Raw genomic sequence first — 25,596 nt, 5'->3', positions numbered from 1 at the left:
GTACTAATTAGGTACTAATTCGTGTATAAGTTTCAACTCGAAATTCGAAAAGTGGCGATCCAGGGACATGCAACTACTTCAACGTACCTTACAATGTTAAAGCCTACTAGATATTTTTTCTCATGATTAAAATTTTTTCTTACTAAAATTTGAACTTAAAAATATAAGTTAATAAATAATAAGTAAAATATGTAAAATTTTATGGTTTATAATCTAATAATAATATGTATATAATGCAATTTGTATAATTGTTATTTACAGATGCTTCACTTTTAACGGTTTTTGCTCTTGACGCAGTTTAAAATTGTGTTAATGGCGCCATAGTAACGATTTCATTTGAAGCGTCTGTTTTGTGAACCGGTTTGATGCGTATAGTTTTCCCGTCGGTGTGTTTTGTCATTTATATTCTGCCTATAAAAATTTAATTAATTGTTTTGTACACAATGGAATCCGATATTCAGGTTTGTTTAGTATGTTTCTACTTTAGATTTTGTGTATGTACACTTTGACACATTCTATCATTTTAATTACAGCTTGCTCTTAAAAGAATGAAGAATGTTAGGGACCGAGAAGATTTTGACTTGCAACACAATGGTATGCATTTATTGATTTCAATTGCTTAATATTCATTTTAGTCCTACTATTTGTATCAGTTTGATTGATTTTTTGTACAATATTTTGTTCTCGATGTGCTGTTCAGAACATTGATTTTTATGTTTGAAGTTTAGAAAATTTTTATTTCAGTAGCTATGCATAGATGAAATTTTATCTTATCTTGTCAAACATTCATGAAAATCGATAACGTTCAGTGACTTACTGTATTTAGTGGTCAAATGTATGTCAATTATTTTTTTTTTAAATTGACAATTATGTCTTGTAACAATTAAAACATAGTATCATATATGTTGTATACTCTAAATACTTTCATATTTTTTAAAGAGTTTTTGTTTTATTCTAGTTGACATATGTGAAAAAGAAAATTCTCACCCGTTATTGCGGGATAAAACTAAAACGAGACTTCAAAGATTAGGTGTGCTGTATGGAGGTATGTATTAGTTCTAATTCTAGTTTAGGGTATTGCTCCTTTTGTGAAATAATCATTTATTTTGTTTTGACAAGACTACTGTTATATATTCTTTACTTTTAGATTCTCAATCATGTATTAAATCTTATCTTCTTTAGATAATATGACATTTGTAAGAATATTCCATTTTGAATGCTGAATTTTCATAAAATCTTTCTCTAAAGTACCTTTAATTTTGTTAATTTGAAATAGTTTACAGTATCCAATTTTTAGCAGTAAGAAACAATGGTTGGGTATAATATATGACAGAATTTAATAATTAATGAAAGTAGGAAATAAATTGCTGATTCCACTTTCGCTTCCCTATCCATGAAATATATAATAAAGGAGATTATCATTCTGAATAATTAAGAAATTGTATTTGAGCTGCTAATAGTTAAACCGAGTATAAATAATAACCAATATTCATTTAAATGAATTTCATTTCTATTTTCTAAATTGTAATGCTCTGTGTAATAGTTTGTTAAATTTTTAATAGCACTAAACAACATTAGTTATTATTTGAGTTTAATCTTTTAAATTACTAGTTATTATAAAATAAAAAATAAATTATTGGCTTGGCTCAAATTGAATATAATTTGTAGGTGGAGAGATTTCCTCTCCAATTCATAAGTCAGAACAGAATTGGGAAGATGAAGATGAAGATGATAACACTTCTGGTGATAAGAGTCCTTATGCAGAAAGAAGAGCAAGAAGACTCCAAGCACTTGCCAATACTATCAATAGTTGGGAGGATGATATGCGGCATATTTCCCCCAAAAAAGAACAGGTATCAGGACATTATGTTTTCTGTTTTTTATTTATGTTCAACCACATTCTCAAGTTTTAAGATATTCATATTTATCCCTTTTGTTGCTATTAGATTGATAAAAGCTTCTGGAGATCCATGTCTGATCCACTTCCATAGTTTTGTTAATAGGCTTCTCAGATGTTAAATACTCTTAACTATCACATTGTTTTATAATCCCTGAATTATGTTGTAAACTTTAATTACTAAAACAGAATTTAAAAATTTTATTTTACAGGAAGAACGGGTAGATAGATTTGGAAATAAGGTAGGTTCGAAAGCAGTGAAGCATGATGCTGTGCAAATTCCACTTAAAATTCAAAACGGACAGCAAGCAGTTCAAGGACAGACCCCAAAGAAAGTTGCATGGGACAGAAGGATTATTAGTTCATTGGTAATTAATTAATTTCTGAAATAATAATGTCTAATTTCATTGTTTATTTATTTTTAATGGGATATAACGTTTCATGATCAGTGTAAAAAATTTACTTATATTATTTAATAGCATAGTTTACTTTTTACTATAGGAAATGCAGGGATTCAAGAGGTGTGATTCTGAGGAGCATTTGGTTTATAATTATGTTTCTCCTGATAGTAAGGAGTGCTTAAGTCCTACTAAAAGACAACAACAAAATGTAAATCATCCTCGCTCCGCTAGTCCCCGAAAGATAAATGTTAATAAATCAGAAGAAACATCACTTCCTCAGCCAAAGGTTAAATCAACTGAAACAAAGGAGCTTGTTTCACAGTCACAATTTTCTTTGGGTCAAGCTGTTGCTACTCACATTAGGGAAAGGTAATTAACTGCTGCACATTATGGTATTTAAAACCTTATTATTTTGAATCCATTAAGGTGGGTTAACATTGGAGATAACATAGTACATGCTATTTCTTACAAACCTGTTAACAATATTTCGTTATTGACTAGTGTACAATGTAGACATCAAACTGTTGTATGATTTTTGTTAAAAATATGGTCAGAGTTTACAGATTTCTTGTATGTTCAGAATCAAATTAAACAAAGAATATTGTAATTATTTGCTGCTACTAATTCAGAAAAATAAAATCATTTAATAATACATGAACACTTTAGTAAAAAATATTTTTGACAATATTAACTGTCTGTAATTGAATTATAAATAAATTATTCAAAATAATAACTTAAGTCCAATGTAGTTGTACACATTATTTGTATTAAATAAATAGATGGTAAGACTCATTATTACGTAGTGTCATATTTGACTTTTAATACACATTGAAGGTGCTGTGATACTAAACTAATTCTTGCATCAATGATTAAGGAATTTTGTAACTCAGTGTGTTAAAGGACCGGAAAGAGTCAAACAGAAAAGTTTTTTAATTGTGTAAAAAGTCAGAAAATCCTAGAAATTTAACAGAAAAACTTCTGTAATCATGAATTCACTAACCATATTTGACTTAAGGCGGAGAGATAGTGTTTCATGATAAACCATAAGGTTAAAAGTTAAAACATGTAATCAGCGATTGCTTCCAAAGTCGTTGATTTTGATTTATCTAAAGATCAAATTTTCCACTTACTTCCATATTAACTCACAGTTTTTGTATGAAAAAAAAAATTAAATCAACACTTCCTCTCCCCTCTTAATCAAAGCAAGAAAAATCCTGATTTTCAAATACATTATTTAGATATTTAATCTAACCTCTGATATATTAAGGATGTCGACAAACTCCAACTTATGACTAAGATATGGTTCCTGTACAATGTAATGAAATGAATTGTAATCTATCATAACCACTGTATATTGTTTCTACAGAGCAACTGTCGAAATGTTTGAAAAATCAATACACAAAACAATGTTTCTAATTCCTGTAATTTAAACATTTTTATTGGAGGGGCGAAATTCTTGTTGAGAGACATAAACATATATCACAGCATTCTGTTTACCACAACATTGGTCTGTTCAGCATCCTTAAGGGCAATGGAGGGCCGTTGCATAGATGTATAGATTTTTATACTTTCATAATGGGATATTTCAAAATTTTCTGTTAGCAGAGGTTTATGGGTATTATTTTTTTTAACATGTAAAAATTAAAAATGTGTTATTTGATAAGTTCTTAGTCACTGTATCTTATTACTGAAGATTTAATTTTTTTTTTATATTGTTTTCTAAGATTCACTCAATAATCCTTATTATGGTGTTAACATTTATTAGATCACCTCAGCATTCAGTGGTTTTGGAGCTTGCTGCCCAATATGAAGCTGATTCTCCACTTTCAAAAAAAACTGGAAACTCAAATGTGGATCCTGCTTTGTTATCAGTTGCTGAAAAGTAATTTATTTTAAATTTTATTGAATTTTTTTATTTTTTAAGTGCATATTATTTTATTTTTTAAGTACATATTATTTTATTTTTTAAGTACATATTATTTTATTTTTATCATATATTTCATTTCCTATAATTTTTTCCTATTTTTAAAATTATTTTTACTCATTTATTTATATTTTTTGTTTTATAAGCTTTAACTATTTATTCCTGTATCATAACACATAAAACATTTGTTTTAATTATTGACTTGATAGAATTATGTGACAAATCAGGGTCATTTATGTAATAAAAATTAATTATATTTCTAAATTAGTCAGCTAAACTTATTCTTTGAAAAAGCATATTTCTTTATCTTGTACTGTTTGAAAAATACTACAATCACTTATAAATATTGTATTTCTCTAATTTCATGATTTAGGCGATATTCATTATCAATTCCATTATATTACTGAATTATATATTAATGTCATGTAAGTTTTTGATGACTCATAGTTATTATTTCAATCCAGTCATGATCTGAGAAGAAAAATCATTTTCTTGTGAAGTTCTGTAAATTTTAGATTTTTTCTTTTGTTGATATAATTTTCTATATTTTTTCCCTGCATATAGTTTCTTAAAACTTAAAATTCTTTTAATATGGCATAGCCTTACTTAAATGATATGCAAGAATTGATTAGTATTCTTATTCCTTTCCTAATTATTAAAAAGAGGTCTATATTTTACAGGAAAGCAGTATTTGAAAGAAATCAAGGAGCATTACCTGTACCTCAGCAGTTTTTTAAGAAACGTGATTTGAGCCCTCCTAAACGAATGCCCAAAGTATTTTCACAAGAGGCCAGGCCAGAGAGTAGTAGCTCTGTCACTGTGAAGGATAGTGTGAAACAAGCAATGATCGAGAGATTTCAGGAGTTAGAGGCTCTAAGACATCGTTGGGACCGAAATAAGGCTTCTTCAACTGCAAAAGTTAGAAGAATATTTGTTTATGTTTTAGAATTCTTTCATTGTTAAGTATTGAAATTGCCTATCTTTTTATTCATTAAAAAAAAAATTTTAAACAAAACAATCATACAATAATTATATTTTGATTACATTGTTTTATTAAAAATTGTCGGCCATTGGATACCATCATGACACCATAAAGTGATTCCTTATTTACACCCTCAATTATGATCCATTGAGGGTTCTAAGTCCCTTTTGAGCGAACAATATGATCATAAATTGATAGCTGAGACCTAATGAAGCAGTATTAATCAGTGCTACCAATTCTCCCAATCAAAAATATCCGCTCTGAAGGAATCAGTAATGTTATAACCAACTGTATGAGTATTGAAGTCATGATTGTAATATCACACTAGTTCTGACATGATAGTCCAAGTAGTATCAGTGAATCAACTGGCATATTAACTATATGCCTTGACAGTGAACTATCGTAGTTTCAGTTATTGCAGCCACTACTATAGTATAAATGTTTGATAGTCGCCATCATGAGAGCATTTACTAGGTCTGGTGTGATAGTTGGTAGTTCAAGTAAAGTCAAAGTCAAACTGTCATGCGTATATGCCTTGCCATTGACCTATCGCAACATATCCAACTTGCCATATGTAATGAGGGAAGGTGGAAAAACATTATTCCTATATATTTACACAAAAACTTGTAAAAAATTGTATCGTTCCTGGGCCCTGAAACAAATCCACTATGGATCCCAAAAACAAAATACACCCTGGGCCCTAAATGGTCAAGTTCCTGTGTTCTAAAGTTCAACATTTAAGGGAAAAGATAACTAGTTTGCAATAGAGAAAGTGTCTAAGAATTAACATTAAAAACTAGATCATGATCTAGTGGGGCACTGCACTAATACTATACATGTAATGTAAAGCCATTTTACCCACTCCTCACTAATGTACATTTAAAGTACAGTGAAGATATTTAAAAAAGTGATAAAAAGAATCCATTAAAATGGGCTGGATCTCTAAATGTATTTGTTTTTCAGTTGTATTATTCTAAAATAATTTTGTTATGAAGTATTTTGAATTAAGTTTTTGCATAACTTGTTTATATCTACATACTTTAAATAACAAGAATAAATGTTTCTGTATATAAAAATGATCTTAATTATTACTATTTATAAACATAATATTTTCTGACTTCTTTTTTTTAATTATCATTTAACATTCAGAAATTTATCAATCTTCTTATTAACACACAATTTTGATCCAAATATACTCTCAACATTTATTTTCAGAAATTCTCCAATGTTTCGGCCCTCAGGCCATTTTTAAGGAGACAACCTATAAAAATTTTTGTTTTTATATTAATTAAATTATTTCCTCAACTACATACTAATATTTTAAGTTTTAGATTTAAAATAAAAATAGTTATGTAAGTAAATAATCAATTTAAAAATATTGTTTGAAACTGTTATGATATTATTTTAATATTTAATTTAATTTAAAGATATGACATGGGCAATTAGCCAGCAGAAAATGTTTTAAAGAATATAACATTTGTATTTAAGGTATTTTCAAAAATATTAATATGTTGTTGAGGAAATTATGTAATTAATACAAAAACAAAAATTTTTATATAAGTTGTCTTCTTGAAAATGGCCTGAGGGCCTAAACGTTGGATAATTTCTGAAAATAAATGTTGAGAGTATATTTGGATCAAAATTGTTTGTGTTAATAATAAAATAAACCACTCTCAAACAGTCATTATATTATCAATCTTGTTGGTAATTATTGTTACAAATTATCATTAAATGAGGTTTCTTATTTCCAGAACCTAACAGAAGAACAAATTACTGAAGTTCCAGAAATTCAAAAATCAGAAGTTAACCCACAAATCCCACCTCCTCCTCCGTTGCCTGTGAATTCGTTTTCTTTAAAAGAACCATCTCCAATTCCATTGCCTGTGAATTCTTATTCTGTGAAAGAACTATCTCCTCCTCGTACTCCATCACCTCCACAGATCAAGATGGGTGTGAGTTCTCCTGTTGGAAAAAGGAGCCCTCCTTGTCAACTTCCTAGGGTGCTCAGTGTTAAGGAAAAAACTAACCGCTCCGGAGGTGAGTGAAATGAAATGTTTGAAAAATATAAACATATTATACGGTTGTTTTCCACCACATACATATGTGCTAAAGAAAATACAGAATTAAATGCAGTATTTTTAGTAGTTAAATTTTATGATAGCACAAGTTTTAAAAAGAATAAATTGCTATAATGTTTCCTAGAGTGATTATATGCTATCTTAAACTCTGTTTTACAGAGAAAAAAAGTCTGAGCAAGTGGAAAATAAGGAGGTTAATTCTCATGTAAAAAGTGTTGAATAAAGACCATTATCTTATGTTAAAAACTTAATTTATCAATCTCTTAAACCTTAGAAATTCTTATTATTTATGCAATTGAAACTTTTACTTATCATTGTATAAATAAACTATAAACTTGAACTTATTATATTTTGATTATAAAGATTGCAATGTTGATAATAAATGGGTTCCAGGTGTGGTCAAAATAACTAAAATAGTAAGTAAACTATTTATTTTGAGCCAACGTTTCGCCCCACTTTGAAGGGCTAAAATAAAAGATACAAACGACTAAAATTATGTAACAGCATTAAAGAAGAAGATAGCACAAGATAAAAATAAACTAAGGTGTGGCTTAAAAATATGTGAAAATTTATATAAAATTGAACAAAGTCAATTAAAAAAGATAGAAATAAGATGTGTAGTGAAAAGTATAAATAATACATGAAATGCAATAAAGTATTAAACATATAACATAAATGGAAATAATAGCAAATAAAACAGTAGATAAAAGAGAAATAAAAAAATACAGTATGCACTGAAAGTCAGAAAATAGGAATAAAATAACAATTTGGAAAAAAGTGGGAAAATAATAAACCAAAATAGGACACCCACGTTCTAAAATTAAGAAAAGTGAAAGAATTGCTTTAGGTGAATGCCAAGGTATCAACAGGGTAGGGGAGTGTGGAAATTGAACGGTTACCAAATGATATTACATTTGAAAGTGAAAAATATTTATAAATTAATAGAGGTAAATATTAAATGTAGGTAGGCATTAAATGATAATATATGTAAATATATATATTAAGGAGGGAAACCTATATATATATATATATATATATATATATATATGCAATAATATTATTAACACAATAAATGCAATAAAATTAAAATTATGGGATACAATGAACATAATATAATGAACAAAAAGAAAATATACTTAAATTAATAGAGGTATGAAGGTGTTGTAAATTTATATAAAAACATTAATTATAAAGCAATAAATATAAGTATAAAGTTGAAGTTCGGAAAAATAAAAGATATAAATGTAACATATGCGTTGTAAATTTTTATGATAATTTTTTTATAAAAAAGATCAAAGATGTGGGAGAATAATAGGTATGTAAGTTAACTTCTGAAATTTACAACACAGCAAAATTAAAAGAAAAAGTAAGGTAGTTTATTTAATAAGGCTTAAGGTATGTCGGTTGTTAAAGATAGTAAAAATAGTTATGGAGTCTGCCGAAGTAGATGGGTTTGGTATACCCTATCCACTGATAAGTATACCAAACTTATCTATTCCAGTAGATTCCTTAACTATTTTCCTCAACATTCTTATCCCCAAAAAATCAATGTTGCTAATAACCTGAGTTTGTATGGGATTTTAGGTGCGAAGTTGTTAAGTAAGACCTGTTTAATATTTTCTATGTTGGTCTGGGTCTGGAGGTTTTAAGGGTCAGAACGAGAAAGGGGTTGATGGATATGGTAGGTCTTAAGCAATATTAATTTTTATTTATTTTTTTGATAAGGATGTTGGGGGAAATAGTTTGGGAGTCTGTCGGAATAGGTAGGTTTGGTGTACCAATCAGTAGATAAGGTATACCAAACTTACCTATTCCAGTAGACTCTGTAACTATTTTTACAATCCTTAACTTCCAACCTATCTTAATTATATTTACTGTACTCTGACTATGTTCTTTTTATTGATTACACTCAGCCAATCAACAATCTTCCATTGAAATGTTATTTATTTTTCAATGGTAATAATGTTATATAACATTATTACAGTTAGTTTTTGTGATTAATGATGTAAATAAGGCTTAAGAAAATTAAACCTTTAATTTACCAAGCTGCATGTTCATTCAACTTTTGAATAATTAAAATCAGTTAATCTAAAATTTTAAAGGTTTTTTGCTTTATTTTTAATTGTTTAAAAATGAACCTAACCATTTTCACAGGGCAACATTACCCAGAAGTGAAGAAGATCAAAGTATCACCTCCAAAACCGGGTCGTCTCTATCCTTCCATATCTGACATTGAGGCTGAATCTGAAGTGCCTGAAACAGATTTAGAAACAATTGATGAAGAATAGTAAGAAATCTATACATAATTTATTGATATATCTATTTACTACTTTTTCTTACACCCATCTTTTTCTCACAGTTTCTGTTGCTAAACTTAGAAGAAGAAAAATTAATAGACTATTTTTAAAATCTCTACTTTTGATCAGTGAGTGAATGAAATCATTTGTGTTACGAATATTCATTCATTATTAGCAAAACATATGTATTTAGTGGTCCTTGACCTGCTCAATTGTGTTTCCCAATTCATCCCTATCGACAGTAAGCCATCTCACTTCAAATCTTTTCCTAGACTTAATCCCTCTCTGGCTTATCATAGTACAGCTTCCTAGCTGCCCTTTATTTATCCATCCTCAGAATGACGTTTAATGAGCTGTACTTAAGCTAATTGAGAGATTAGTTGTAAATCTTTCGTCCTTGTTCTTTGATGGGAACTCTGTTTATGTAGTATTCATTTTTCTCTCATATACTTCACTTTTCTATCTGAAGAAATTCCAAAATGTACTTGCATGCCATTCTATTAATAAAAATATATAAGTAAGTTATCTCTATCATTACCATAGTACTTATTTTAGTCATGTTATGTCAGGCAATGAATTATGTTATTATTAAGTTACTAAGGCTGCTTTGTATTCTTTATTGAAAGTAATATTTTTAAATATAGGATAATTACACCAGTTATTATATTGTACTGCCAGTTATTGATAGGCTAACCTTTTTTTGTGTTTTTAGATATTATGAGTTTGGTACTAACAACTGCTGGCACCAAACCAGTAATAATTAAAAAAGGTTGACCTGTTAAAAACTGGTGAACTTAACTTTAGTGTTTTATTAAGTTAAATTAGAAATATAATTTATTATGGTTTATAAATGTATTGTTCTCATTAGCATGGATGAAGATGAACCAGGAGTAACTTCTTTCTCAGACTCATCTAACTTAGAGACAAGCCATAGTTCTCTGTCAAGCTTTGGTAAAGAAATAGTGAGACAAGCCTCTAGGACAAATCTTAAGGTATGCTGTTTATTTTGTTCTTTGTTAGGTTTCGATATTCTTGGCTTTGATTATCAGTTAGACGTTTTTGAATTAAGTGGGGGGAGGATAAATACTCAAACAATGTAATTGATTAGTGTGATGAAAGCAGATTGTTACTCTCTGTGAGTTGAAAAATCTGACAGTTAGAAAAGAAAAGGAACCACAATATATTTATATTTATTACACTATATTGAAAAAAATAATATAATCTGAACTAACAGGATACATGTAAATTACAGTCATGCAACTTAAGCAACGAGTAGTACAATTAAATGAACTGTTGTATAATTTTTAAAATGGGGGTTGGTCTGCCTTTGGGATAACAGAGGGTAACCCTCCCCCCAGTTATTAAAGTTTTAATTGCTTTTAAGTTCAAAATTAAATTAATTTAAAACGAAATGCCATGTCACACTTTATTAAAAAGAATTACAAAGAGCACCATCAAATCGCACTCACAGTTCTTACTTTTGTTTCATTATCTAATAAAACTGATTTACAAATAGTTGGTTTCAAAATGTTGACAGTGATAAGTTGGTGGATAGAGTTAAGATGGTAAAGATTTGTACGCAGACATAATGGCTTGTGATTATACTACCACACCAGCAAACCCTTTACACAGGTTTAATTTTGTCCTAAAATGTATTGTTTTTGAGATATCACTTTAAGTGCCACCCACCACCCATGCTTATTCTAGTGATAATCTCTCGCGGTTGCCATGGGATCAAATGTAATTGTATGAGTTTTAATTTTTTCTACTAATAGTTTACTAAGTAAAACTTTATGTGTACAAATGTTACTGAATCTAAATAATTGAAGTTGTGGTAATCAACTAATGCATTAAACTGATACAAACCTAAGGTTTCTGCAAAATTTTCGTCTCTGACTTCAAAACTGATACCATTATCACTCCTGTACATGTGATATGTATTGACTAATAATGTGCGAATACAATGAATTCTTTTGGAAAATCTTTTGAGAATTTAGATTGTATATTTATGAAATTAAATAACTGAATTCTATCTTATCTTTTTAGTAGCTTATATTTTCCTATCTTGAATGGTTATTATTTTTACAGCGTCCTTCGCAATCATTGGAATCAAGTTCATCAGAAAATGAGTCGAAAATCCTCAAAGAAATGGATGATTTGCTTGATGAAGCACTTGGTTCACCTTCTCCTAAAAGAACAAGGGACTCTACCACCTACAAGGTAACTCTTTCTTATGGAATCTTATTTTAACTTGGTTGTGAAGACCTCCATTATTTTTATTTGTTGTCTTTATGGTATGTTAACTAGGGTGATTTATGGATGCAGATAAGCAGAACATTATGAGAGAGAATATAACCGCAAATTTTGATCTATCCTTAGTTATATATTTTATATAACAGAAAACCTAGGGGTATTACCTTCCACCTGTTGAATTATCGAAATATTAAGTAAACATACCAAAAAAAAAATTGGTAAAATTAACAAGTTGAAAGCAGTGTACATGCATAAGAATAAACAGAAGAAATATATGTACAAAAGTTTAATGATAAGAAGAAATATATATACACAGAATGAAAAAGGAAAGAAAAGAATTCATATCAATTAATAAAACAATGAGAACTTATAGGTTGACTTAACTTCAACTTAAATGATTAATCTTATCAACTATTATTTACATTACTGCACATAGGAATATAAAAGTGATATTAAAAAAAAAATTTAGTTCGAACCCCACGTAGTCTTTGGGTGTACTCCTGGTAGAACACAAGGTTGTCAGATAGTTCCTTTCCGGTCACCATATCACCAGAATTATAGAGATATAATCTCTAACGATGTAATACCACAACTCTCCTATCCAGGACGTGCTGAAGATTCCCCTTCATAAAACCAAAGCCCACTCGTCTGAACATATCGCTCGTGTTTTTGTTTTTCCCCATAATCCCTTTTGTCTATGCAGTTATTGCCAGTGTTTTTATCTTACCATGGCAATCGTAACCAGAGAACATTGTCAACGATTGGTTTGAAAGCTGAAATTATTATCATTTAGTTTTAATCCTTAATACATTGAGTAGACTTCCATGTTGTTCTTTAGAAGGGAACACCTTCCTCCTTAGAATTTTCCTTTGGACCTGATCTATTCGTTATGCACATGCCTTCATAAGGGTCCATGTTTTACATGCATTTGTACGATTCAATAGTTTACTTTTAGAAGACTCGCAGGAGAAAATTAATCTCTACTTGCAGTCATTATTATAGGTGCTATCTCGTCATCTTCGTTATGGGTATCATTAATTTTGAATCTGATGTAGGCAGAGCATGACACAGTTTGAAAATTGTGGTTTTTCATGACAAGTGCTGTGTAGGATGAATTATCTTCTTCCTTAAACCAAGGATATTGGTTTTGCCTTTGTTAACACAGAGTCCCATTTTCCTTGTCTCATCTTCCAACCTTGAGTTTTATTATGCTAAACCAGGTTATATTGCAATATATTCTACCTGTGTATTCCTCAGGGGATAAAATCTGTGTAGATTTATGTTCTTTTGTATTAATAATTAAAATTTTTTATGATTTCTTGGGAGTAGCAATATTTTTCTCTGGGCTCCAGTGGTATGATTATGAAGTTTTAATAATTGAAGAACAATTGTTTGCTTAATTGTGTTCATTCTATTCAATTGTCTATTTGGTAATTACTTTGTTAAGTAAAATATTGAATTACACAACAAGGTTTATTTACTATTGATAAATTCTAATGAGCATATATTTTAATTTCTTTACACTTATGTTTTAGCTGGACACAAACTCTCTACAACTTTCTACAAACTCTGAAACATGTTCAACTACCAGCTTTGAATTCTCAGATGCTGAAAACCTCCAGGCAAGGTACCAATCTGAAAACAGTTCAGAAGCTAATGAACCTAAGACTCCCCTAATGTATAGTGTTTCGCTTTACAGAAAACAGCGACAACAACAAGTATGTACTTTTATGCTCTTTAATTTTTTTTAGGTTCATTACATTCTTTTTGATTATCCAAATGTTCATAAATAAAGAATATTTATATATGTCTTGTTGTTTCACTTTTTTAAGTTAAACCCCAGAACAATTTAGATGAAACTTATTAAACTTCTGGATATGGTGGGATGGGTTTACAACCAACTTAACAGTTGAAGCTTTGAAAACAAAATAATACTATTAATTGATTTTGAACCCTTTCCAACTGTATGATGATACAGAATGAGTAGAAGAAAATACAATTAGTTTTCATTTCAACCCATAAGAAAATGTATAGACTCTGTGGTTATCTTAAAATGGCAGGTAACTAAATAGATTTAAAAGTAGATTTTCTGAGAAATGCGGAATTGACAAAAACAAAAAAAAAAAATAGAACTGTTCAGGTTATAGTTACTAAATTTTAATAAATAGTTTGATCAGACTAATTAAATATAGGACAAAGCAAACAAGTAGAAGAACAGAATGGAATTCACTTCTATGTGCCCTATGTACACCACTAGCTAGGAGTTAATGGAGATAATAAGATATCTTTAATTGGAGAAGATGGTCGGGAGGGTGTGGTCAGCAAAAAGAACATAAATAGACAAAACATTATTTATTTATGCCAACATTTCGACCTGGGTTTCAGGTCTTCATCAGGGAGCTTGTAGCAAAGGGGCCTATAAAGCTCACTTGTGTTTTACAATCCTTCATTTAATTGAGTTACATTACAATAAAACTGTTGCTTTTTACAATCCTTCATTAAGGTAGGTCATTACAACCATAAGGAATTCTTCACTACCCCGATTTCTCAATGCTTGGACCACTAATGTTAAAACCACAATTTGAGGTAGAAAGATTGTGATTATTTTATTGAAGTTAGGAATCATGTTGCCAAAACTGTTAAGCTTCTAATTGTTCACTAATATTTGAATATAATATTATATTAATTTCCTTTAGTTAGTTCATAAATTTATATTCATTATTATCACTTGTCTATGTACTTTTAAATGTGTTTATTTAATTTCTGCTTATGACGGTCTTGTTTTATTTGTGGCTTCCTTTCTCACAGTTATTGACGCCTATCAGGAAGGAGATAAGAAGAGAAGAAGTTATTTTGGATGAAGAGCCGAATTGTAGCAAATTGTCTCCTAAATCTGAAGAAAAATTGGTTCAAGAAAAGATCAAGGAACTTACTATTGAGGTATATATGTTTGTGTGTAGTATGTTTACACTCCTGATTAACTTGTAGTGCTCAATCTACTTATTTGAAAAAATAGACTAATGTTGAACATAACCGATCATCATTAATATTTATTACAATCAGTCATTCCTTTATCATACTGGATCTTATTAACAAGGGTCAAATAAAAAAAAGGGTCCTAAAAAAAATCTTGCTCGTTATTGCACGGTTCTTATCACTTTTGTGCATTAATATTTTGGTATGGCTCAGCTCAATTCTGCTCACCAGATATGGGCTTAAACTTTTGAAAATAACTGAAGGCAGATTAAAATTTCAATATAGCTTAAGAAGAACAAACTGTATTTAATTATGATGGAATAAAATAATTTGAGAACCAGCCTAAATATTTAATTATTAATATGATTTATTTAAGATTCAATTTAAAATAAGTATGTATCACAGTTGCAGAGGCAAATTGAGACCGTCTCTCAAGCTAGTAAGGCACTGAATTTGTGTTTGTCAACACCTGGGTTCATGGGTTCAACTGCAGAGGTAGAGGCTCAAAAGCTGCTCTTAGTTGCCAGTAAGTGATAACTTATCATTTATTAATTAATTTATTTAAATTATTATACATCTTGGAAATAAGGAGCTCAAAGATTATAAATAGATTAATTTGATCATTAGAACTTATTAATGTATTAACCAACATAATATGGATTTAGTTACTAAAAATTTAGCTTCAAATTGTAAAATTTCCAAAATATTCTAATTAAGTGTACATTAGTTACTTCAAATGAGTGACACTATGTTTTGTTCAAAATAAAACAAAATTTCTTAGTGGTGATAAAATAATATTAGTCAAAAATAGTTAATTCTTCATAAAAATTGTATTTCTGTTATGAGGTTGATTTTGATTGAGTCAGGAAAATGCAACACTTTTCGTACGCAGTTAGGCTGTTGGCTTTGATTGGAAAAAGTTATGGTTTTATTTATGGATTATCATTAGCTTAAATTGAAGACTATCTTAGCTCTCAACTGCTAATTATTTTTAGTACAGGCTGATATCTGTTGGTTTCTTCTTCATATTAAAATTCTGTATTAATCATTCTGATTGGCAAAAATGTGAAGGAACTTAATTTATTGTTGAAAGAAAAACCTCAATTGGAATTCAACCATAAATGGATTACCTTAAGCACAAAATGATTTTTAAAAAAATCAATACAAAAAAATATTTACCTTTTTTTTTAAGCTGCTTGCTCAACAAGAGCTAAACCAAGTTTGTTATTAGTATAGCATCGCTCACTCAGTTGCCAATGTTTTTACGTGTTAGAAGATTTCCCTTCATAAAGTTAAACCATACAACCACAAAGATAGATGTGTTGACCTACATCTAAACTAAGTTAAACTCAGGAAATTGGGTGAGCCTAGTCAAAATGAGTTAGTTGTACTCACCTGTAGAGAACTAATTGAACTAATATAAGCTAACCCTCTTTGATTCATCCCCTACCATAATCATTATGTATCATAAACGCATCTTTATTTCCATTCCATAACCCCTAGAACACAATATTGGAGGTTTGCAAGATGTCTGATGAAATTATATTTTTTCATGTATTCTTTTTTATAATTTGTACTTACTCTCAGCAAAACATAAAATATTGTAATTAATGTACAGTTCATATTCAAGTTGTGGTATTGCAGTAATACAAAGTAAATATTTACTTAAAAAGTACAGACATGTTTGTGAAACAGTTTAAAATCAATACTATTGTTCCCACCTTCCTTACCCTTTCCTTTACTTATTCAAATGTCTGCCTCTTTCCTCCACTATCATTTTATACATCGTATTTTTTAAGGCCTATATTTAATATGCCTTAAAATTGAGAGATAAATATTTTTCCTCTCCTTCAGCTTAAAATTTTCTATTTTACATAAATAATAGGGTTATTCAAAGTTTTGACATGCGAAATGTTATAAGTATAGGATTGTGAGCAGCCTAATTTAAAGTCCATATTACATGGTAAACACAGAGGAGCTCCTAGCAGATTTTTATCTGAAGCAAATTTGTAGCCTTTCCCTCCAGAATTTCATTATTTTTATCCATTACTTTAGTAGAGTTTTATAAACGTCCAAAACTAAAAGAACAAGAACTGTAGCTCAGCAGGTCTATTGCATGGCATCATTCTAAATTTAGCCGACCTATTTCTACCATGTTAAATGTTTTATCATTTCAACAAGCTAAATTAAGGAAATAATTCTTAATTTAACACACATTTAACTACTAAAAATCTCAAATATTTTTTTTTTTATTAGTTTTATTATTCAATTTATATTATAGTTTTTATCATTGTTAATTCCAGTGTATAATAATTTTAGAAATTATTTATATTATGGTAATGCTTAATGCTTATATTTATAGGTGCTCGTTGGACTTCCTTAAAACAAGAGATAGAACGTTTGAGGATTGAGAAACGGTTACGCTCTGGAGACTGTGAACTGGACCGTGGGGACATCAATATTCAGTCAATCAGTGTGCCCTTGAAGACATGCATGCCTTCAAGAGATCAATCATCGGTGCACTTAGTTTGCTTAATCCGTTCTGGCTATGTTGTTCTGCAGACAGAGGTTGTGACTTTGGATAAAGCATCCATCAGGAATGGTCGTATCTCTTTCCAGAAGATGCTGAATCTTGTTGACCTCTATTCTGACTTTACCGTTTCGGTTGAAGTATATGGTTTCATTGCTCAGCATCAGACAGAGCTTGCCCCAGACTACAAGCATAGGACTACTCCTAGCAAAAAGGTTGGTAATTTTTAATTTTTATTGAATGTAATGTATTCATAATAATTCTAAATGACTTAACTATTTGAACTATTCCATCATTATCTATTGATATATTCAGACTATATCTATCTTGTGATTTTTTATCAGACTTCACTGCCTTGTTTATTATTGCTATGAGATCTACTACTAATTCCAGTTTGTATCTTATTTTACTGGATCTGTTCAGACTTTGAAAAAATTCTGTTCAATAGACACCTTGGTCCAACTAGTAGTTTGATTCTATCATCTGTCTGTAATGATTCTATTTGGAGTATGTGTGAGTACTACACACACACATTTTCTTTACAGTTTTTTAAGACCCTTTCATGAACTTAAAAAGCTTTTAAATTTGCAATTGATAATACTTTTTTTCCCTAAATACCAAATATTCATTAAAATATGCTTAAAACGAACTACTCACTTTTTTCATGGAACAATAATAACCTCTTAAAGCTCCAAAATGGTAGCCATTCTCATATAAGACCCATCAAAGCAATCACTGAATTCACAGAAAGAACATGGCTGCACTTTAGATTAATATACTTATTACTATATATAAGTATGCAGTAATATAAGTGCATATATATTTTCTCGATACTTCCATTAAATGTTGATATTATGAATAATAGGCGTATTTGTTAAATTGAAATATGTTCATATTCAAGTAAAAACATAATATTCTAGTTTCATTACATATAATATTTTATCTAGGATAAAAATCGTTCTGCTGCTAAGAAGGCTAAGGACAAGTTTATACCTGTTGAATCTCCTGCAGGGCCAAATGCTGTCAGGTAATTATTTACCTTATTCATTTGTAAATTTTAAAAAATATTAAAAAAATATTTCAATTGTTATAATTTCATGAAAAAAGTACAACCTTTTCAGTTTCATTTGATTTATTTGATAACATTAGGCAATGTTTTGAATTTATTTGTACATTTTAAAGTTTTCTTTTATTCAAACAGTGAATAATCAATTAGGTCATAACTTAGTTGAAATGATTAGTTTTCATCACCTACATTAGAACTACTCTCTTACATCATATTTTTAAGTCCTGAAATAAATTTATGACCATTTCATGTCCATTATGTTTCTTATGCCGATAATGGCAGCAAATCAAAAGTTTTTTGATTATAAGTTGGATTACTAATAATATGCTTCAAGTAAAAAAAAAAGAAGCAAACTTAAAACATCACCTGATATTTTCTAATAAATGTTGTAAATAATTTACTTTTTCCTGAAAATATAACAATCAGAAAAATTAATATAATTTAGTGTGGTAAACGTTATAGTGGGAAGATTTCTTCTCAACATTTTTTTACTACAATCATATTTGCCCTGCAAATCTCTTATGATTATATGACATAAAACTGATTATAATATATTAGTAGTGTCATTACAAATTAATCTAAAATGCCTAATAATCTGAAATAATAAAAAGAAAAATGTGTTTTCATTGATATTTAAAAACCACATTGCATAAAAACCCTGCATATTGTGTACCATTAAAAAAAAAAAGATAAGATTATAAATTGTAGATCATTTTTTCCTCTTTTGTTTTATTAAAGGATTACCTTACATTAAATGCTCACTTGGTCAAATAATAAACCAAAAAAAAATAATTGTTAAGCAGCTTCAGATTCATATTCAGTATCTCAAAAACTAAAAATATTTTTTTTTTATCCCTGGTACACTTTTTATTTGATACAATGTTAACAATTCTTTTTACTTAAAAATATATTGTTATTGCAATTGTTTTAGATCTTCAGCTTTTCAGCTGTGGGGATTTGCAGTGTTCTCATTGCGTGAATTGAATAGAAATTCTTTCTCCCTCAGCAAGGTAAAATGTAGCAATATTTAACTAATAAATATTGTATATATAAATAAATATTTAATTGTATATAAATATAAATAACTAATAAATTATTAATTTAATGAACTATTATATGTAAATGTGAATTGGTTTTTAAATTATTTTCTATCTACTTGCTGTTTTCAGGTACCTTATACATGCCCACTTGAAGGGAGTATTGAGATATCTATGACTTCTTCAATGCAAAGTCAGGTCAGCTCAATTTATTTTATACTCTTCATGAACTAAGTTAACTAATTATTTAAAAATGTATTATAATAAATATGTTTAATGTAGTTATTCTGGTCATATATAATGTGCTTTTTATTTGGAAGAAGGATTTACTCGAAACTTCTAATCCTCAAAAATGTATAAGTTGTTGCCTTGGTAATAACATACAATTACTAAGGTTCTAATAAAATAAATAGTTTAGTTCAATTAAGTATTTCAAGGATAAAAGGATTTCAAGCTATTTAAATCATCACATTTAGAGTAAAGCAGCAGCTGTGATTCCAATATAACTGTTCTACAGTACTAAATGTTTTCTTTCTTGTTAAATAAAAGGTTAAAATCTAATGGATTTCCTATAAGGTATATGTTATGATTAGGGATAGGATTTTTATGTTTTCACATATTTTTACCTGACCATGATATCTGCGATTCCTTACTAACTAAAGATGTTTCAAGACATTTCTGGGCAAAAGAAGCCATTTTTATTTTATATATTTTTAAATATTTGGCCTTTTTTTACATATTTTCTGAAATATTTGTTATTTTTAACATATTTTTAGATATTCTGTCCTGAATCACATATTTCCTTAAATTATTTGTTCAATCTTAAATTCATTTTTCGCAGCAACTACATAAAATTTAAGAGAACGCAAGATACTTAAAGGTGAAATTTATCATTTATCATAAATAGTGCATAAAAATTCTGTCTTCATCTTTGAACCCAAATTAAATGCAGTGGCAATAATAAATTTTCACACAGAATTACATCGAGAATTCCTCAGAATCAATTAAAAAGAGCAAGGGTCTTATTCCTGTAGCATTTTCCTAGAATTTGTTGGTTTACTCTTCAATCCATTTCTCTGTTTCTTTCTTTCCTCCTCAGTTTCCACAGGTACCAATTCTATGTATTAAGATTTGTGCCAAGCATTTGTCAGAGCAGACATTCCTATCTACAAAATTAGCAATCCGTACTTAAAAACCTTTCTTGAGAAATACACATGCCGAGTAATGCCAAATGAAAGCACTTTAAGAAAAAATGATTTGAGAATTATATACGAGGAGACCCTAACGGAAATTCGAAAAGCAATTTCGGATGGGCCGATTTGGATTTCTGTGGACGAGACTACAGATATGGAAGGGCGTTATATCGCAAACATAATCGTTGGCAGTCTAAATGTTGAAGCACCTTCAAAACCCTATTTGCTGAATTGTTAAATCCTCGAAAAATGTAACCATGAAACGATTGCAAGATTTGTCAACCAATCTATGACTGTTCTTTGGCCTCTGGGCATCACTCATGGTAAAGTTTTGTTGTTTTTATCAGACGCGGCACCTTACATGAATAAAGCTGGTAATTCCCTTAAAGTTCTTTAGCAGTTCTTTTGACTATCTTTATCCTAAGATAGTTCATTTGACGTGCCTGGCACATGCATTTCATGTCCAAATGTAGACAAGCTTGTGTCCACAGTAAAAAAAAAAATTTTGAAGACTCCCAGCCGTATCACTATTTTTAAAGAAACACATCCTGACTTCCTCACCATGACATCCTGACCGGAACACGTGATAACACGATGAGGCACCTGGCTTCATGGAGCCCAATATTATTGTTTAAAGTTTGAAAAAAATTAAATACATAATATTAAAACTTAATGTTGACGCCACTGCAGTAGAGAAAGCAAACAACTTGTTAACAATTAACTCGATAAAGACTGATTTGGCTTGCATAAGTGCAAATGTGGTATTTTTATCCAACACAATTACAAAATTAGAAGAAAGGGACCTTCCTCTGACCCAAAATTTAAAGACTGTGAACGAACCAATAGAAAGACTGGAAAATATAGGTGGTGAAAATAGAGAAGTCATAAAGAAAAAAGAACAGGACGTGTTAAAAACAAATTCAGGATATAAAATCATTCAGTCCATTGGAGCCATTCTCCTAGGAACAAATGATGACATAGCCGCCCAGGTGATGCAGAATACCGAACTAGATGCAATGTAAATAGCTTCATTTAAGTATGCCTCTATAACATCAGTAGATGTTGAAAGATCTTTTAGGCAGTACAAGTCCATTCTGCGGTCAAACCGACGAAGATTTTTATTTGAAAATTCAAAAATGCATTTAATCTGCAATAATTTTGTAACCGACCCTGCTGAATAATTGATTTCTTCCAAAGTTTTAAATATTTTTCTAAATTTATAATCTTTAAATTTCTTTCTTGAGACTGGTAATTGTTTACTAAATAATTCAAAAACACTATCCAAAATTATAGTCTCAAAACATTTATTTCCTTCACACGTCCAACGTTTCGGCCAATTCGGCCATCTTCAGGGACAATCTCAAATTACTATGAGACATATTATCCAACCATTTAAAAAAACTCCATACAGGCCATTCTGCCCAGGTCAAACATTAATATCTAATATGTCAAAATTACATTAAAAATCACAATCAAATTATTTCCCTTTTATCACTATTTATACACTTTTATTATAACCTCACTTGTAACCCCTTTACATGGCAGTAGTTATGCCCGTTGCACATATTTTTCATTTCCGTCATGAATACAAAGCTTCCCTTACCCTAGGTAAAGTGGAAACAAAATTTAAGATCAAATAAAATTATGGTGGAAACATTCCTTTTTTTTTTAAATTAACCATTTTGCCCAGTAAGGTGTTATTAGGAACTAACCTTACTGAGATTGTTATATTTCCTATAGTTCTTTACAGTGATGTAACATGCCTGGCTCATTTAATTAAAAGTATATCATCAAGTACATAGGTCAATACAGCTGCCTCACTATTTCTGATATTTATTCATTAATTTTCTGAAAATTTAATTTCTTGGAAATCATGTTTTTTCTGCAAATTTCTATTGGGTGCATAAATTATCTATATTTCAAGGCAAATGATGTGTGATTTGAGAATAAAATGTATGGAATAAGCCTTTTTCAAAGCATAGGTGACCCATTTGACCCCAATACCCACCTCTGGACTGAAGTGGATGAGCCTTTTTCAAAGCATAGGTGACCCATTTGACCCCAATACCCACCTCTGGACTGAAGTGGATGGGCCATTTTTTTAAACATAATTGTCAACATTGAATGTCAAGAACTAATCCACAACTTTTCTGCAAATATAGGTGTGGCAAGGAAATGTTTTGTTTTTTTTAATTAACGTTAAAAAAAAATTTTTTAGTGTCAAAAGTTTTTCATGTCGGTAAGTGAAAGTAGTTAATGAAATAATATAAAATTGACTAGACAATGACAGCAAAAAAATCCAATGTTCCTTCAACTTTGTGCTAAATATGAATAGCCATTTTAGAATTATAGGTGTATCAAGGAAAATATACATTTGTGCATGCATAAATGAAAATAAGGATTGCATTGGATAAAATTGATTCTATATCATGTCTACTCTAATCACCTCAAATTTGGATTAAATCAAACAATTTGTATTTGTAATGTAGGTGTGTCAAAGAAAAGACATTTGTGTAGAGGGTAATGGGTGGAATTTTTTGAAATTAGAACATCTGAGTACCAACCCTCACAATTCCTAAAAATTTCATCAAAATTGGGTTTTTTATATTCCTTAAACCTAAATTCAAAGGAACAAATTTATTTTCAGATTCTTGTTACTTATTATTGTATTTAGGTAGGTGTGCAATAGATTTCAATGCATTTGTTTTTATAGATAGAACATACTGGCTTTCTGACAGTTTTTGAGGATGTTGGTGGATTTGGTGCATGGAAAAGGCGTTGGTGCCAACTCAAAGGCTCATGTTTGGCATTCTGGACTTACCCTGAACAGTTTTTGGATGGGAAGGTGAGGATTTTGTTTAAGTATTAATAATAATATGAACAAATAATATTTGATGAAAATATATTATATTACCATTGTTGTTAAGGTGGCCATCGATACAATCGATTTGTCAGGTGTGTCAACTGTGGAAGCTGCTCTTGCACCCAGAGATGTCTGTGCCCGACCTCACACCATCCTGCTTGAGTCACAGCTGAGGGGTTCTAATCTACAGGAATCACTTGTTGTCAAAAGGAGAGGAGACATCACAGTTCACAGGTAAGAAATTATGGATTCTATACCTACCTACCTTATGTGCCATATGAACTTTATTTCAGAGTTCAAGATTTTCTTGTACAGTATATGCTCTAATGAAGGTCTAGATTTTTGTTTTTCATTAAATATTAAATATGAAAATTGGTTCCTTACTACTGGTAGTCCTTAAGTTTTATTCCCCCATATAGTCCCCTGAAAATGATTTTAAAAATAGGTCATCTTGTATTCAAACAAATATGGTTCATAATTGTGATTGGTTAAAATACTTAGTTGAATACAAATAATGTTGTATTATTAGAAAACATTATTTTATTATACCAATAAAATTATATAGATCTATGTTTAGAGATCTATTCCTTTACATATAAACTTTACTGATTGGAGAAGTTTGTCGGGGGGTGCGGTCAGCAAAGAACAACATAAATAAACAAAACCATATTTATTTATTATATGCCGACGTTTCGACCTGAGTTTCAGGTCTTCATCAGGGGTTGTGGCGTAGAAGGTAGGCTTGCAACTGAAGCCTATAACAATAATATAAACTTTATTATTATAAAAATGAAAATCCAATATTGTTCTTATGTGACACATAACTTATGTATTGGGATTGTGATATCGGATGAAAAGTTCTATACTGGTGTTTGGTATTTTTTTAGATGTTAATACCGGAATACTGGTTGTAGGAATTTCAGAAAATGAAAAAAAATAGTGTTTTTTTTTTGTTTTATTTGCCAGTTTTATTAGAAAGAGTAAATATCGATCTATGGCACAATAACAAATTTTTGAAATGTGATCTTAAAAAACATAATGCATCAGTTGTACTGTCATTAAGTCTGGAATGTAATTTTGTATAAAAATTACCAGCTTTCGAAAGAGCTCTTTCAGCATCTACACTTGTTGGTGGAACTGTTAGCAATGTACGATATACTTTTTCCGAGTATTTACCTCTGAACCTAAAAGTTCAGCTTAGTTGGCAAACCATAGCAAACATATATTGCTCTTATTTGGGATGCATAAAGTAGATTGAAATCATTTTTTTTTTTCCAGTTAGATTAATCATAATAATAAGAGCTTTCATTTGATGGTATTTTTAATCATGTACAGTTATTATTATCTATGTATTATTACTAATACTGTCAATATTAAATGTTGCAAGAGATTTTAAATAAGTTTTTCATTATGTTCTTTATCTTACAGGCATTTGTTAGCAGCTGATACACATGAAGAACGTTTGGCTTGGTGTAAACAGATCAATAAAGTGCTTCATCTCCTGCGTACATGGAAGGTCAACTGTGCAACAGCTGTCTGAAACAGAAATCGCATAACCATGACATATTATCTCTTAAGTGTAAATGTATATGTATATGTATCATATTTATTATGGTCTTCATGAAATAACTAACCTTTAGCGGTGGTGATAACTTTAAATAAAAAGTAAAAAAAAAAAAAAATAAGAAGAATAAAATATCCATGACAGAAGTAGCTATGCTATGGTATACTTAAAATTAATTTCATTTGTGTGTATATATTTTTTTCCATTTTAATATTTTTATTGTAAATAAATTTATTAATGACATTTGTTCTTTACAAATTTTATATAATATGTAAATATAAATTATAAATTTGTATTAATTTTCAAATAATATATTTTAAAAAAAGTTCAGTCTTAATTTTTTTTACCATTCCTAAATCAATTGTGTATGCTCAAGATACCCCAGTAAAATTAGACAAAAAAAATGCTGGGATTCCGATCATACAAAGCTGGAAATTATTTCTATCCGTTTTAGATATCCAAAATAAGAGCTATATGAGTTTGTTAAGGTTTGTGAATCTGAACTTTTGGGAGATAAATTTTGGCAATTTATGTA

At 29.5% G+C, this 25,596-nt stretch overlaps 1 protein-coding gene and 1 long non-coding RNA gene across 4 annotated transcripts in view; one reads left to right on the top strand and one right to left on the bottom strand.

Annotated features, from left to right (window-relative positions):
• The window catches only part of scra (scraps), a 31,767-nt gene extending 6,463 nt beyond the window's left edge, over positions 1-25,304 (top strand). For all 3 annotated transcript variants that reach the window (XM_067048862.1, XM_067048861.1, XM_014415022.3), the window contains 22 exons: positions 262-461; positions 534-594; positions 959-1,045; positions 1,669-1,853; positions 2,110-2,265; positions 2,399-2,667; positions 4,064-4,180; positions 4,903-5,140; positions 6,956-7,241; positions 9,437-9,569; positions 10,448-10,571; positions 11,668-11,799; positions 13,368-13,550; positions 14,641-14,772; positions 15,214-15,334; positions 17,171-17,553; positions 18,286-18,365; positions 19,336-19,414; positions 19,574-19,639; positions 23,348-23,479; positions 23,562-23,731; positions 24,926-25,304. In XM_067048862.1, coding sequence (XP_066904963.1) covers positions 444-461; positions 534-594; positions 959-1,045; positions 1,669-1,853; positions 2,110-2,265; positions 2,399-2,667; positions 4,064-4,180; positions 4,903-5,140; positions 6,956-7,241; positions 9,437-9,569; positions 10,448-10,571; positions 11,668-11,799; positions 13,368-13,550; positions 14,641-14,772; positions 15,214-15,334; positions 17,171-17,553; positions 18,286-18,365; positions 19,336-19,414; positions 19,574-19,639; positions 23,348-23,479; positions 23,562-23,731; positions 24,926-25,037 — 3,264 coding nt within the window. In that variant the 5' untranslated portion in view covers positions 262-443 and the 3' untranslated portion in view covers positions 25,038-25,304. The remainder of the gene's footprint in view (positions 1-261; positions 462-533; positions 595-958; positions 1,046-1,668; positions 1,854-2,109; positions 2,266-2,398; positions 2,668-4,063; positions 4,181-4,902; positions 5,141-6,955; positions 7,242-9,436; positions 9,570-10,447; positions 10,572-11,667; positions 11,800-13,367; positions 13,551-14,640; positions 14,773-15,213; positions 15,335-17,170; positions 17,554-18,285; positions 18,366-19,335; positions 19,415-19,573; positions 19,640-23,347; positions 23,480-23,561; positions 23,732-24,925) is intronic.
• LOC136796116 (uncharacterized) lies at positions 5,007-16,484 on the bottom strand. The gene is made up of 5 exons (XR_010843815.1): positions 16,390-16,484; positions 16,204-16,307; positions 15,988-16,135; positions 9,426-9,535; positions 5,007-5,132 (listed from the first exon to the last, which is right to left on the bottom strand). It is a non-coding gene; the product is annotated as an uncharacterized lncRNA (long non-coding RNA).
• Positions 25,305-25,596: the final 292 nt, after the last annotated feature.

This window comes from Halyomorpha halys, unplaced genomic scaffold, assembly GCF_000696795.3.
Source record: "Halyomorpha halys isolate HHAL.00 unplaced genomic scaffold, Hhal_1.1 Scaffold91.1, whole genome shotgun sequence".
Classification (NCBI taxonomy): Eukaryota; Metazoa; Arthropoda; class Insecta; order Hemiptera; family Pentatomidae; genus Halyomorpha; species Halyomorpha halys.
Note: the sequence above shows the minus strand (reverse complement) of the source record. Positions and strands in the feature narration are given on the sequence as shown.